At 53.4% G+C, this 15,323-nt stretch overlaps 1 protein-coding gene across 1 annotated transcript in view; it reads left to right on the top strand.

The window, feature by feature from the left end:
- syne1b (spectrin repeat containing, nuclear envelope 1b) overlaps positions 1 to 15,323 on the top strand; it is a gene marked incomplete at its 5' end in the record, with an annotated part of 131,929 nt that overhangs the window by 63,432 nt on the left and 53,174 nt on the right. The window contains 15 exon segments of the mRNA XM_080513104.1: positions 528 to 698; positions 3,267 to 3,593; positions 3,983 to 4,135; positions 5,751 to 5,918; positions 6,055 to 6,231; positions 6,305 to 6,445; positions 6,528 to 6,653; positions 7,934 to 8,110; positions 8,358 to 8,623; positions 8,755 to 10,915; positions 11,881 to 12,218; positions 12,358 to 12,502; positions 12,759 to 12,977; positions 14,776 to 15,044; positions 15,128 to 15,293. Of these exon segments, the coding sequence (XP_080369230.1) occupies positions 528 to 698; positions 3,267 to 3,593; positions 3,983 to 4,135; positions 5,751 to 5,918; positions 6,055 to 6,231; positions 6,305 to 6,445; positions 6,528 to 6,653; positions 7,934 to 8,110; positions 8,358 to 8,623; positions 8,755 to 10,915; positions 11,881 to 12,218; positions 12,358 to 12,502; positions 12,759 to 12,977; positions 14,776 to 15,044; positions 15,128 to 15,293 (5,004 nt within the window).

Below are 15,323 nucleotides of genomic sequence, written 5' to 3'. Positions count from 1 at the left end.
GTTGTTTATATGGTTGTATTGTTCCAATGGTTGTGTTGTTGTGATGGTTGTGTTGTTTCTATTGTTGTATTGTTACAATGGTTGTGTTGTTGTGATGGTTGTGTTGTTTCTATGGTTGTATTGTTCCAATGGTTGTGTTGTTCTGATGGTTGTGTTGTTCTGGTGGTTGTGTTGTTCTGGTAGTTGTGTTGTTGTGATGGTAGTTGTGTTGTTCTGATGGTAGTGTAGTTGTGTAGTTCTGATGGTAGTTGTGTTGTTGTGATGGTTGTGTTGTTGTGATGATAGTTGTGTTGTTGTGTAGTTATGTGGTTGTGTTGTTGTGATGGTAGTTGTGTTGTTCTGATGGTAGTTGTGTTGTTGTGAAGTTGTGTAGTTGTGATGATAGTTGTGTTGTTCCTATGATTGTGTAGTTCTGATGGTAGTTGTGTTGTTGTGATGGTAGTTGTGCTGTTCCTATGGTTGTGTAGTTCTGATGGTAGTTGTGCTGTTCCTATGGTTGTGTAGTTCTGATGGTAGTTGTTGTGCAGGAGACCATCAAGCAGCTGCAGGAGGAGGTGTCGTCCATCGAGGAGGCGCAGACTGTTTCCTCCTCCTTCTCCGACTGGCTGCAGGCGACGCAGAGCAGCTTCAGCACTGTGACGCTCAGTGAGGCTGTGGTGGAGCGACTGGTGATGGAGAGGAAGCTGAAGAAGCTGGAGGTAGGAGCAGCTACTACGTCACTACGTCACCACGTCACTACATCACTCTGTCACTACGTCACTACATCACTACGTCACTACGTCACTCTGTCACTATGTCACTACGTCACTCTGTCACTCTGTCACTCTGTCACTACGTCACTACATCACTACATCACTACGTCACTACGTCACTCTGTCACTATGTCACTACGTCACTACATCACTACGTCACCACGTCACTCTGTCACTATGTCACTACATCACTGCCACTACGTCATTACGTCACTACGTCACTCTGTCACTACGTCACTACGTCACTGTCACTATGCCACCACGTCACTACGTCACTCTGTCACTACGTCACTCTGTCACTATGTCACTATGTCACTATGTTACTACGTCACCACGTTACTGTCACTACGTCACTGTCACTATGCCACCACGTCACTACGTCACTCTGTCACTACGTCACCAACGTCACCACGTTACTGTCACTACGTCACTGTCACTACGTCACTCTGTCACTCTGTCACTACGTCACTCTGTCACTATGTCACTACGTCACCACGTCACCACGTTACTGTCACTACGTCACTCTGTCACTACGTCACTGCCACTACGTCATTACGTCACTACGTCACCACGTCACCACGTCACCACGTCACTACGTCACTACGTCACTACGTCACTCTGTCACTATGTCACTACGTCACTACGTCACCACGTCACTGTCACTACGTCACTCTGTCACTACGTCACCACGTCACCACATTACTGTCACTACATCACTGTCACTACGTGACTCTGTCACTCTGTCACTACGTCACTGCCACTACTTCATTACGTCACTACGTCACCACGTCACTACGTTACTGTCACTACGTCACTCTGTCACTACGTCACTATGTCACTACGTCACTACGTCACTCCATCACTGCGTCACTACATCACCACGTCACCAGGTCACTACGTCACTCCATCACTCCGTCACTCCGCCACTCTGTCACTACATCATTCTGTCACTACGTCACTCCATCACTCCATCACTCCATCACACTGTCACTATGTCACTACGTCACTCCATCACTCCGCCACTCGACCACTCCGTCACTACGTCACTACGTCACTACATCATTCTGCCACTACGTCACTCCATCACTCTGTCACTCCACCACTACGTCACTACATTATTCTGTCAGTAAGTGACTCCGTCACTCCGCCACTCCGTCACTACGTCACTCCATCACTACATCACTCTGTCACTACGTCACTACGTCACCAGGTCACTATGTCACTATGTCACTATGTCACTACGTCACTATGTCACTCCGTCACTATGTCACTCCATCACTACGTCACTACATTATTCTGTCACTATGTCACTCCACCACTACGTCACTACATCACTCCGTCACTCCACCACTCCACCACTACGTCACTCCTTCACTCCGTCACTCCACCACTACGTCACTACATCACTCCGTCACTCCACCACTACGTCACTACATCACTACAATCACTCCGTCACTCCGTCACTCCACCACTACATCACTACATCACTCCGTCACTCCGTCACTCCACCACTACATCACTACATCACTCCGTCACTCCACCACTACATCACTACATCACTCCACCACTACATCACTCCGTCACTCCGTCACTCCACCACTACGTCACTACATCACTACATCACTCCGTCACTCCACCACTCCACCACTACGTCACTCCTTCACTCCGTCACTCCACCACTACGTCACTACATCACTGCGTCACTCCACCACTACGTCACTACATCAACTACATCACTCCGTCACTCCACCACTACATCACTCCGTCACTCCACCACTACATCACTACATCACTCTGTCACTCCACCACTCCATCAGCTAATTATGTCACAACTTGTTGTTGTTGAGCAAATGAAGCAAATGTTTTATTTTTCTTTCTATTTTTCTGTTTAAGATTTTAAATTTGAAACATTTCCTTCATTGCGTGTTTGAACTGGTCTGGTAATTAAAAGGAATCTCGTTATTCTCATCGTCATTGTTGTTTTGACGTTGTGGTCAGAAATCAGTCTCATCAGTTCAGAGCGATTTATCGAAACTGAGAGTATTTCTGTGTACGACTCTTCTTTTATTTTGAAGAGTCACAGGACAGCTTTACTATTAATATCACACTAAAACTTTATTCTGTTTTCATATATACTGTATTTATCATGTACTATTCATCCTTCCTTCCCTCCCCCCTCCCTCCCTCCATTGTCCCTCCCTCCCTCCATCATCCCTCCCCTCCATCATCCCTCCCTCCTTCCCTCCCTCCTCCCTCCCTCCATCATCCCTCCTTCCCTCCCTCCCTCCATCATCCCTTCTTCCCTCCCTCCCTCCCTCCATCATCCCTCCTTCCCTCCCTCCCTCCATCATCCTTCCCTCCCTCCCTCCCTCCCTCCCCAATCCCTCCTTCCCTCCCTCCCTCCCTCCCTCCCCCATCCCTCCTTCCCTCCCTCCCTCCCTCCCTCCATCATCCCCCCCTCCCTCCTCCCTCCCTCCCTCCCCCCCCCCCCCCCCCCCCTCCCTCCCCCTCCAGGCTCTCCAGGCCGACATGGAGACGGGCCACGCTCTGCTGAAGACGCTGAGGGAGAAGACGGAGGCGGCCATGTTGTTTGTGGAGGAGGCGGAGGCGGAGCAGCTGAAGGAGGAGGTGGAGGTGCAGATGTTCCAGCTGGAGGAGCTGAAGGCGGCGCTGCGCTCGGAGCTCAGCTCGCTGGAGAAACGCATCGCGCTCGCCAAGGACTTCCTGGACAAGTACAAGAACCAGGCCCAGTGGCTGCAGGAGACCAAGGCCCTGCTGGAGGCCGGGCTGGAGCCCAAGGCCGAGCTGTACCAGAAGAAGGCCCAGCTCGCCAAGTACAAGGTAATCCACTACTCCCAGTCACTGGGTACCAGGTAATACACTGGGTACAGGGTAATCACTACTCCCAGTCACTGGGTACCAGGTAATACACTACTCCCAGTAACTGGGTACCAGGTAATACACGGGGTACAGGGTAATCCACTACTCCCAGTAACTGGGTACAAGGTAATCCACTGGGTACAGGTAATCCACTACTCCCAGTAACCACTACAGGGCAGTAACCAAGAAAAAGGTAATCCACTACTCTGAGCGACTGGGTATAAGGTAATCCCTGCAGGAAGTAACTAAGCAGTAGGAGTACCTGCTCTCTGTGTGCAGACCATCCTGCAGTAGGAGTAATCCCTGCAGGAAGTAACTAAGCAGTAGGAGTACCTGCTCTCTGTGTGCAGACCATCCTGCAGACGGTTCAGGCTCATGACTCAGCAGTAAAGTCCGTCATCGAGAAAGGAGAAGCTCTGCTGGAGTCTGTCAACGACCCCGTCGTCCACGGCAACATGAGGAGGCTGCAGGACGACTACCAGGAGCTGTGTGAGGCCGCCCAGGTACTCTTCATCACTAGAACACCATCCTCTTCATCACTAGAACACCATCCTCTTCATCACTAGAACACCATCCTCTTCATCACTAGAACACCATCCTCTTCATCACTAGAACACCATCCTCTTCATCACTACTAGAACACCATCCTCTTCATCACTAGAACACCATCCTCTTCATCACTACTAGAACACCATCCTCTTCATCACTAGAACACCATCCTCTTCATCACTAGAACACCCTCCTCTTCATCACTAGAACATCACACTCTTCATCACTAGAACACCATCCTCTTCATCACTAGAGCATCGTACACTTCATCACTAGAACACCATCCTCTTCATCACTAGAACACCATCCTCTTCATCACTAGAGCATCGTACGCTTCATCACTATAACATCATACTCTTCATCACTACTAGAACATCATCCTCTTCATCACTAGAACATCACACTCTTCATCACTACTAGAACACCATCCTCTTCATCACTAGAACACCATCCTCTTCATCACTAGAACATCACACTCTTCATCACTAGAACATCTCACTCTTCATCACTAGAACATCTCACTCTTCATCACTAGAACACCATCCTCTTCATCACGAGAACACCATCCTCTTCATCACTAGAACACCATCCTCTTCATCACTAGAACATCATACGCTTCATCACTAGAACATCATACTCTTCATCACTAGAACATCATCCTCTTCATCACTAGAACATCACACTCTTCATCACTAGAACACCATCCTCTTCATCACTAGAACACCATCCTCTTCATCACTAGAACACCATCCTCTTCATCACTAGAACATCATCCTCTTCATCACTAGAACATCACACTCTTCATCACTAGAACATCATCCTCTTCATCACTAGAACACCATCCTCTTCATCACTAGAACACCATCCTCTTCATCACTAGAACACCATCCTCTTCATCACTAGAACACCATCCTCTTCATCACTAGAACATCATCCTCTTCATCACTAGAACACCATCCTCTTCATCACTAGAACACCATCCTCTTCATCACTAGAACATCATCCTCTTCATCACTAGAACATCATCCTCTTCATCACTAGAACATCACACTCTTCATCACTAGAACATCATCCTCTTCATCACTAGAACACCATCCTCTTCATCACTAGAACACCATCCTCTTCATCACTAGAACACCATCCTCTTCATCACTAGAACACCATCCTCTTCATCACTAGAACATCATCCTCTTCATCACTAGAACATCACACTCTTCATCACTAGAACATCATCCTCTTCATCACTAGAACACCATCCTCTTCATCACTAGAACACCATCCTCTTCATCACTAGAACACCATCCTCTTCATCACTAGAACATCATCCTCTTCATCACTAGAACATCACACTCTTCATCACTAGAACATCATCCTCTTCATCACTAGAACACCATCCTCTTCATCACTACTCTTCAGAAGCTCTGCAGTGGAGAATCAAAACACGAGCTTCCATTCTGATGTCTGAAGCAGGTTTGAGGTTTCTGTGTGTGTGTGTGTGTGTGTGTGTGTGTGTGTGTGTGTGTGTGTGTGTGTGTGTGTGTGTGTGTGTGTGTGTGTGTGTGTGTGCAGACGCAGGTGTGCAGCCTGGTGGAGTGGCTGAAGGAACACGAGGTTTACAACAGCGAGCTGCAGGAGGTGGAGAAGTGGCTGCTGCACATGTCCAGTCGGCTGGTGACCTCTGACCCCATGCAGACCAGCAGTATGGAGACGGCCACGCAGCAGCTCGCCAGACACAAGGTGGCCAATGCGTACACACACACACACACACACACACACACACACACACACACACACACACACACACACACACACACACACACACACACACACACGCTCCTTCTCGCTCACACTGTTTGGTTCTTGTGGTTTTCAGGCCATCATGGAGGAAATCGCCGGTTTCCAGGAACGTCTCAACAGCCTGAAGCAGAAGGGGGAGGGTCTGGTCTCCAGCTGCACAGACCAGGTCCAGGCCAAGATCAGCCAGCAGGTCCAGGCCCACCAGCAGGGGGCCAGAGACAGTTACTCTGCCATCTGCAGCACCGCCCAGCGCGTGAGTGACCAGAAGAAACGTCCACACCTGGCGTCCCCGTGGTGTGACGCTTGTGACGGCCGTGCCTCTACAGGTCTACCAGAGTCTGGACCGGGAGCTGCAGAAACACGTCAACCACCAGGACACGCTGCAGCAGTGCCAGGCCTGGCTCTGTACGGTCCAGGAGGAGCTCCACGACCAGGGACCGTCCGGTCTGCAGGAAGCACTCAAACAGGTTTCTGAGGGGCTCCTCTCTTCCGGCCTGGTGTCGGTCAGTATGTCCCCTGTCGGTTTCTGATTGGCTGCTCTGCACTCAGGTGAAGCACTACAGAGCCCTGCAGGAACAGGCCAGCACCTACCTGGACCTGGTCTGCTCCGTCTGCGACCTCTCTGACGACGCAGTGAGAGTGACGGCAGCCGAGGTCCAGCAGGTCAAACTCACCGTACGTAACACTTCAACCCCCCTCCGATCCACTTCAACCCTCCTCCGATCCACTTCAACCTCCTCCGATCCACTTCAACCCTCCTCCGATCCACTTCAACCCTCCTCAGATCCACTTCAACCCTCTGATCCACTTCAACCCTCTGATCCACTTCAACCCTCTGATCCACTTCAACCCTCCTCCGATCCACTTCAACCCTCTGATCCACTTCAACCCTCCTCCGATCCACTTCAACCCTCCTCCGATCCACTTCAACCCTCCGATCCACTTCAACCCTCCGATCCACTTCAACCCTCCTCCGATCCACTTCAACCCTCCTCCGATCCACTTCAACCCTCCTCCGATCCACTTCAACCCTCTGATCCACTTCAACCCTCTGATCCACTTCAACCCTCCTCCGATCCACTTCAACCCTCCGATCCACTTCAACCCTCCGATCCACTTCAACCCTCCTCCGATCCACTTCAACCCTCCGATCCACTTCAACCCTCCTCCGATCCACTTCAACCCTCCTCCGATCCACTTCAACCCTCTGATCCACTTCAACCCTCCGATCCACTTCAACCCCCCTCCGATCCACTTCAACCCCCCTCCGATCCACTTCAACCCTCCTCCGATCCACTTCAACCCTCCTCCGATCCACTTCAACCCTCTGATCCACTTCAACCCTCCGATCCACTTCAACCCCCCTCCGATCCACTTCAACCCCCCTCCGATCCACTTCAACCCTCCTCCGATCCACTTCAACCCTCCTCTGATCCACTTCAACCCTCCTCCGATCCACTTCAACCCTCCTCCGATCCACTTCAACCCTCCGATCCACTTCAACCCCCCTCCGATCCACTTCAACCCCCCTCCGATCCACTTCAACCCTCCTCCGATCCACTTCAACCCTCCTCTGATCCACTTCAACCCCCCTCCGATCCACTTCAACCCTCCTCCGATCCACTTCAACCCTCTGATCCACTTCAACCCTCCTCCGATCCACTTCAACCCTCCTCCGATCCACTTCAACCCTCTGATCCACTTCAACCCTCCTCCGATCCACTTCCAATCCACTCGATTAATTTCAGAACAAAACATGTTTTTATTTAAATAAAGGTCCAGTAACGTTCAACTTCACCTCTTGCAGCTCGTTTTAAAAGTAACATAATTCAGCATTAAAAAATAACGTTTCTGTTTAGTTTTGATATTTGCTATTTGGAAGTGGTTTTGCCAACAGTGTTCAGTTGTTTGCTCCAGAAACAGGCTGTTCTGATGCTGTGAGCGTTGTGCTGCAGATCGAGGAGCGCATGTCCAGGTCCCAGGTCCTGTCGGAGGGCTGGAGGGAGGTCAAGGAGCAGAAGCAGGAGCTGAGCAGCCTGTTCCAGGACACGGAGCAGCAGCTGCTCAGCCTCTCCAGGAGACCCGCGGAGCTGGAGACCAAGATCGCTCAGAACATGCTGGCCCAGGCCAAGGTGGGCAGGGACCGCTTCTGTCCGACAAAGACAACCTGTGCATGATGAGTGAAACGACGAGACGTAAAATGAGTTTCCGTCAAATTAGCCGCTGAGGTGTTAGCAGATTCACCAAGTCACAGTGTTCTCAGTCAAACCAGGCTGAAGAACCGTAACCCCTCATTCTGTTCACACTCCAGGTTTTAGGCTGTAATTCTCCATTTCTGTCTTGAACTGTGAAGAATTCACAGACATGTTGTTCCCTCAGGAATGTGGTCAGCAGCTCCAGTCCAAACAAAGCGTCCTGACCAAGATGACGGAGACGGTGAGCAGGCTGACGGGGGGCCAGGACTCTCCGGAGCTGGCCGAGCTGGACCGTCTGAGCCACTGGTGGCTGGACCTGTGCCACCAGGCCCAGCGGCTGCAGGGCCAGCGAGCAGACGACCTGCACAGAGCCCAGGACTACCACCGCTGCATCGCCGCCGTGGAGCTGCTGTTCGAGCAGGTGTCCAGAGAGTGGGACAGTCTGGCCAGGTCCGTCCTCAGCTCCGCCCCAAACGTGGGACACATCCAGTACTTTGACTGGAGCCTTCAGACACACTGTGGTTCGCCATGAAGTGTGGCTGTGCTTCACATGTTGTCATGATTTTGTCTCTTGGCCGCAGGACGGATGCCGAAAGCTCGTCTCAGCATCTGGAAGCGCTCCGGAGACTGGCGGTGACTGTGGACGAACAGAAAGGAGCCCTGGAGGACCTGAAGGAGCAGAAGCAGAAGGTCATCCAGCAGCTGAACCTGGACGACAAGGAGCTGGTGAAGGAGCAGATCAGCCACTTCGAGCAGCGATGGGCGCAGATGCAAAGTCTGATCGAGAGGAAGATCCAGGACTCGGTGGTGACCCTGGAAGACATGGGCCAGGTGGAGGCCCGGCTGCGGGAGGCCCGGGACTGGGCGGAGGAGCAGCAGCCCGCCCTGTCGGAGGCCATGAAGATGAGCCCCCCTCCAGAGCTGGCCCAGAGCTTCCTGTTCGACCACCTGAGCATCTGCAGCGAGCTGGAGGCCAAGCAGCTGCTGCTGTCTCAGGCCATGGCCGACGCCGACCGCGTGCTGGCTCGGCTCGGCCTCAGCGAGCGCCACCAGCTGCAGCAGATGATCTCCGACACGCAGTCCGAGGTGGAGAACCTGAGCGTGAAAGTCGTGCAGCGCAGGAAGCACCTGAGCAAGGCCTTCACCGAGAGGACCCAGTTCCTGCTGGCGGTGAATCAGTCCATCTCCTGGGTCCAGCAGAACGAGAAGAAGGCCCAGGCGGAGGAGTACGTGGCCCTGCTCCCCGACGACCTGGCCAAGCAGGTCCGGACCTGCAGGAACGTCCAGAGCAGCCTGAAGGCCTACCAGAGCGAGCTGGCCTCGCTGTGGTCTCAGGGCCGCGACCTGATGAGGGCCGCCAGCGAAGACGAGAGGAACGAGATCCTCACCAAGTTGCAGGAGTTACAGAACATCTTCGACAAGACGCTGCACAGGTGCGGCCAGAAGCTGCAGGAGCTGGAGAAAGTGCTGGTCTCCAGGAAGTACTTCAAGACCGACCTGGAGAAAATCTGTCTGTGGTTGAAGCAGGCCGACATCGTCACCTTCCCGGAAATCAACCTGATGGTTGGAGACGCTGAGCTGGAGGCTCAGCTCTTCAAGTACGAGCAGATCATCGAGCAGGCCATCGAGTACGAGAACCTCCTGCTGATCGTGCAGAGGGCGGGGCAGGAGGTCCTGCCCACCCTGAACGAGGTGGACCACTGCTACCTGGACGAGAAGCTCAACACCCTCCCCCAGCAGTACAACGGCATCTTGGCGCTCGCCAGAGAGAAGCAGGAGAAAATCCAGCAGGCCATCTTCGCCAGGAACGAGTACACCTCCTTCATCGACGTCACCCACCGAGCCCTGAAGGAGCTGGAGGAGCAGTTCAACACTTTGGGCATGCAGCCCGTCGGCCTGCAGACGGAGGAAGTGGTCAGCCTGCAGAGCGACTACAAGGCCATCCAGACGGACCTGGGGAACCTGGGCCTGGCCGTCAGCGAGCTCAACCAGAAGAAGGAAGGCTTCCGGAGCACGGGCCAGCCGTGGAGGCCCGAGGAGATGAGCCAGCTGGTGAGCCTGTACAACGGGCTGAAGAGGCTGGTGGAGCAGAAGGTGGAGCACCTGGATGAAACCTTGGAGTCCTTCGAGGACCACAAAGCCATGGCCATGCAGGTGGACTCCCAGCTGAAGGCCACCAAGGAGCAGCTGGTGAAAGTCAACGCGGAGACGCAGTCGGCGGAGGAGAGGCTGAAGAACTACCACGCTCTGGCGGGAAGTCTGCAGAGCGCCAACTCTCACTTGTCCAGGCTCATGGAGCAGATGGACTCGCTGGCTCCCCGTGTGGACCGAGCGGCACACGACGCCTCCAAGGACCAGGTGCTGCTGTGGCAGGACGAGCTGCGCTCGCTGCAGGTCGCCGTCGGCGAGCTGATCGAAGAGTGCGAGACCCGCTTCGTCCAGAGCAAAGACTTCGAGACGGAGATGAAGCGGACGCTGGACTGGCTGCAGCAGGTCCGGGACGAGCTGGGCTGCGCCGTCATCGTGGACGTCCGGGTGGAGAAGGTGCAGGAGGAGATCAGGAAGCAGCAGATCATGCAGGAGGAGGTTCAGTCCAGGCTGAGGATCGTCGCTGCTCTGAGCAGCCGGGAGAAGCTGGAGTACAGCAGCGCCAACCAGCTGGTGCCCGTCCACCTGGACACCAGCCTGGAGGAGATGGCCCGGCTGCAGGCCGACGTCCAGAAGGCCCTCAGCTCCAAACAGGTGGGACCGCCGGAGGTTCTGCTGAGGTTCTGCTGTACTTCTACAGTTCTGCTACAGTTCTGCTAGAGTTCTGCTAGAGTTCTAGAGTTCTGCCAGAGTTCTAGAGTTCTTCTATAGTTCTGCTAGAGTTCTGCTAGAGTTCTAGAGTTCTTCTATAGTTCTCCTAGAGTTCTGCTAGAGTTCTAGAGTTCTTCTATAGTTCTAGAGTTCTGCTATAGTTGTGCTATAGTTCTAGAGTTCTGCTAGAGTTCTGCTAGAGTTCTGCTGGAGTTCAGCTAGAGTTCAGCTAGAGTTCTAGAGTTCTGCTAGAGTTCTGCTGGAGTTCTGCTGGAGTTCAGCTAGAGTTCTGCTAGAGTTCTGCTATAGTTCTAGAGTTCTGCTATAGTTGTGCTATAGTTCTAGAGTTCTGCTATAGTTCTAGAGTTCTGCTATAGTTGTGCTATAGTTCTAGAGTTCTGCTAGAGTTCTGCTGGAGTTCTGCTATAGTTCTAGAGTTCTGCTATAGTTCTGCTATAGTTCTGCAATAGTTCTGCTATAGTTCTGCTATAGTTTTAGAGTTCTTCTATAGTTGTGCTATAGTTCTAGAGTTCTGCTATAGTTGTGCTATAGTTGTGCTATAGTTGTGCTATAGTTCTAGAGTTCTTCTATAGTTCTGCTATAGTTCTGCTATAGTTGTGCTATAGTTGTGCTATAGTTCTAGAGTTCTTCTATAGTTGTGCTATAGTTCTAGAGTTCTGCTATAGTTGTGCTATAGTTGTGCTATAGTTCTAGAGTTCTTCTATAGTTCTGCTATAGTTCTAGAGTTATTCTACAGTTCTATAATTCTTCTATAGTTCTTCTATAATTCTATAGTTCTATAGTTCCTCTATAATTCTGGAGTTCTATAGTTGTGTAGTTCTTCTATAATTCTATAGTTCTATAGTCGTGGACACCATCGAGATGTGCTCCGGTCTCTGGTTCTGCAGATCACCCTGGAGGAGGCGCTGGTGTTGTGCCAGAAGTACCACTTCAGGATGCAGTCGGCGTGCGAGTGGCTGGAGGACGCCGTGTCCTTCCTGCAGCAGGCCAGCCTGGGCGTGGACGTGGAGAACTACGAGGAGTGCCTCCGCCAGCAGGCCGACATCATGGCCACGGAGCAGGAGTTCCTGCTGCACCTGGAGGAGCTGCAGACGCTGCTGCCGCAGCTGGAGAGCCTGGTCAACCCCACAGCCAGGGAGCAGCTGAAGCTCAGCCTGGAGTCGGCGCAGCAGCGGGGGGCCGAGGTCCGAGACCAGCTGCAGTGCCACCAGGACGTGCTGCACAGGTACACACACACACACACACACACACACACACACACACACACACACACACACACACACACACACACACATGATCAGAGGTGTGAACCAGGTCTACAGGTCTCAGTGGTGCAGGTCTCAGTAGTCCCTCTGTCCCCCTAGCTGTGTGTCTCAGTGGAAGTCGTACCAGGAAACAAGACAAACCGTCATCGAGCTGATGAACGAAGCTGAAAAGAAACTGACTGAGTTTTCTACTGCGAAGGCTGCGACCAATCAGGAGGCAGAGGAGAAGCTGTGCAGTCACCGGGTAACACACACACACACACACACATTCAATCTTTTTTTTCTGGTTTTATTGAGAAATCCTTTCAACGATTTGGATTATTATCAGTCACTGATCATGACACCAGTTTATCTCCAGCTTCAGTTTATCATCTTCTATGAATTCTATATCTAATGACGTCCATGTGTCTCCGTGGTGTTTTAAAATAATCCCTGAACCTGAGTGCTGGTGTCACTTTAAAACTTCGACTCTAGAGTAAACAGTGTTTCTCCTGTTTCAGTCTCTGGTGTCGCTGGTCAACGGTTTCCAAGAGAAGCTGAGCGGTCTGGAGGAGCAGGCTGCTCAGCTGGAGCTGATCGGCAGCGACGCCAGCAAGGCGACCATCAGCCGCTCCATGACCACCGTGTGGCAGCGCTGGACGCGACTCCGCAGCGTCGCCCGAGGTCAGGAGAGAGTCCTGGAGGACACGGCGCAGGAGTGGAGGACCTTCAGAGAGAAGGTATGGACCGGCGGTGCGGACCGACGGTATGGACCAAGAGTAGGGGACGACGTTACAGACTGACGTTACGGACCGACTTTACAGACCGAAGTTACGGACCAATGGTAGGGACTGACGGTAGGGACCGACGTGAGGGACCAAAGTTACGGACTGACTGTAGGGACCGACATTATGGACCAACGGTAAGCACCGATGGTAGGGACCAAAGTTACGGGCCGACGTTACAGACCGACTTTATGGACCGACGTTACGGACCAACATTACGGACTGACGGTAGGGACCGACGGTAGGGACCGACGGTAGGGACCGACGGTAGGGACCGACTTTATGGACCAACATTACGGACCAACGGTAGGGACCGACGGTAGGGACCGACTTTACGGACCAACGTTACGGACTGACGGTAGGGACCGACGGTAGGGACCGACGGTAGGGACCGACTTTATGGACCAACATTACGGACTGACGGTAGGGACCGACGGTAGGGACCGACGGTAGGGACCGACTTTACGGACCAACATTACGGACTGACGGTAGGGACCGACGGTAGGGACCGACGTTACGGACCAACATTACGGACTGACGGTAGGGACCGACGGTAGGGACCGACGTTACGGACCAACATTACGGACTGACGGTAGGGACCGACGGTAGGGACCGACGGTAGAGACCGACTTTATGGACCAACATTACGGACCAACGGTAGGGACCGACTTTACGGACCAACGTTACGGACCGACTTTACGGACCGACGGTAGGGACCGACTTTATGGACCAACATTACGGACCAACGGTAGGGACCGACGGTAGGGACCGACTTTACGGACCAACGTTACGGACCGACTTTACGGACCGACGGTAGGGACCGACGGTAGGGACCGACGGTAGGGACCAAAGTTACGGACCGACGTTACAGACCGACTTTATGGACCGACGTTACGGACCAACATTACGGACTGACGGTAGGGACCGACGGTAGGGACCGACGGTAGGGACCGACGGTAGGGACCGACTTTATGGACCAACATTACGGACCAACGGTAGGGACCGACGGTAGGGACCGACTTTACGGACCAACGTTACGGACTGACGGTAGGGACCGACGGTAGGGACCGACGGTAGGGACCGACTTTATGGACCAACATTACGGACTGACGGTAGGGACCGACGGTAGGGACCGACGGTAGGGACCGACGGTAGGGACCGACTTTACGGACCAACATTACGGACTGACGGTAGGGACCGACGGTAGGGACCGACGTTACGGACCAACATTACGGACTGACGGTAGGGACCGACGGTAGGGACCGACGGTAGAGACCGACTTTATGGACCAACATTACGGACCAACGGTAGGGACCGACTTTACGGACCAACGTTACGGACCGACTTTACGGACCGACGGTAGGGACCGACTTTATGGACCAACATTACGGACCAACGGTAGGGACCGACGGTAGGGACCGACTTTACGGACCAACGTTACGGACCGACTTTACGGACCGACGGTAGGGACCGACGGTAGGGACCGACGGTAGGGACCAAACTTATGGACCGACAGTAGGGACCGACATTATGGACCGACGGTAGGGGCCGACGGTAGGAACCCTCATTACGGACCGACATTATGGACCGACGGTAGGGACTGACCTTACGGACCGACAGTAGGGACCGACGTTATGGACCGACGGTAGGGGCCGACGGTAGGGACCAACAGTAGGGGCCGACGGTAGGGACAGACAGATTGACCAACTAGTTGACCAACAGAGAACCTGAGAAATGAACTGGTTGGTTCCAGATGTTGAAGGTGCGGACGGTCGCTGACGAGCTGCAGACCCGGTTCCCAGACAGCGCGGTGGAGAAGGCGTCCAAAGCGTCCCTGCAGGCTCTGGTGGACCAGCAGGACCTGCTGAGCCAGGACCTGGAGCGCGAGCTGTCGGCACTCATGCTGCTGCGGCAGTACGCCCTCAGCCTGCTGCACGACGTGGAGGTTCCGTCCCCCACCACCGAGCAGGAGGAGCTGCCCAGCCTGAAGGAGATCCGGGCGGTCCAGGACCAGATGGAAGGGTGAGGGGCGGGTGAACACGCGAGGTCCCGAGGACTTCCTGTCCAGGACCAGTCCTTGGTGACGAACACATGTGTGTCTGCAGCCTCCTGACTCAGTCCCGGACCAAGCGGAGCCAGGCGGCCCTGGAGCTGCGGGACCGGGAGGAGGTGGAGAAGGAGCTGAGTGTGGTGAAGGCCTGGATCCAGGAGACCAGAGAGCTGCTCCTCAACCCCACCCCCGACATCGACTCCCTGCTGCAGGAGCTGGAGGTGCTGCTCACTCTGGCTTAATGTCCACAT

The sequence above is a fragment of the Blennius ocellaris genome, assembly GCF_963422515.1.
Source record: "Blennius ocellaris genome assembly, chromosome: 17".
NCBI lineage: Eukaryota > Metazoa > Chordata > Actinopteri > Blenniiformes > Blenniidae > Blennius > Blennius ocellaris.
This window is presented reverse-complemented; position numbering and strand designations above follow the sequence as displayed.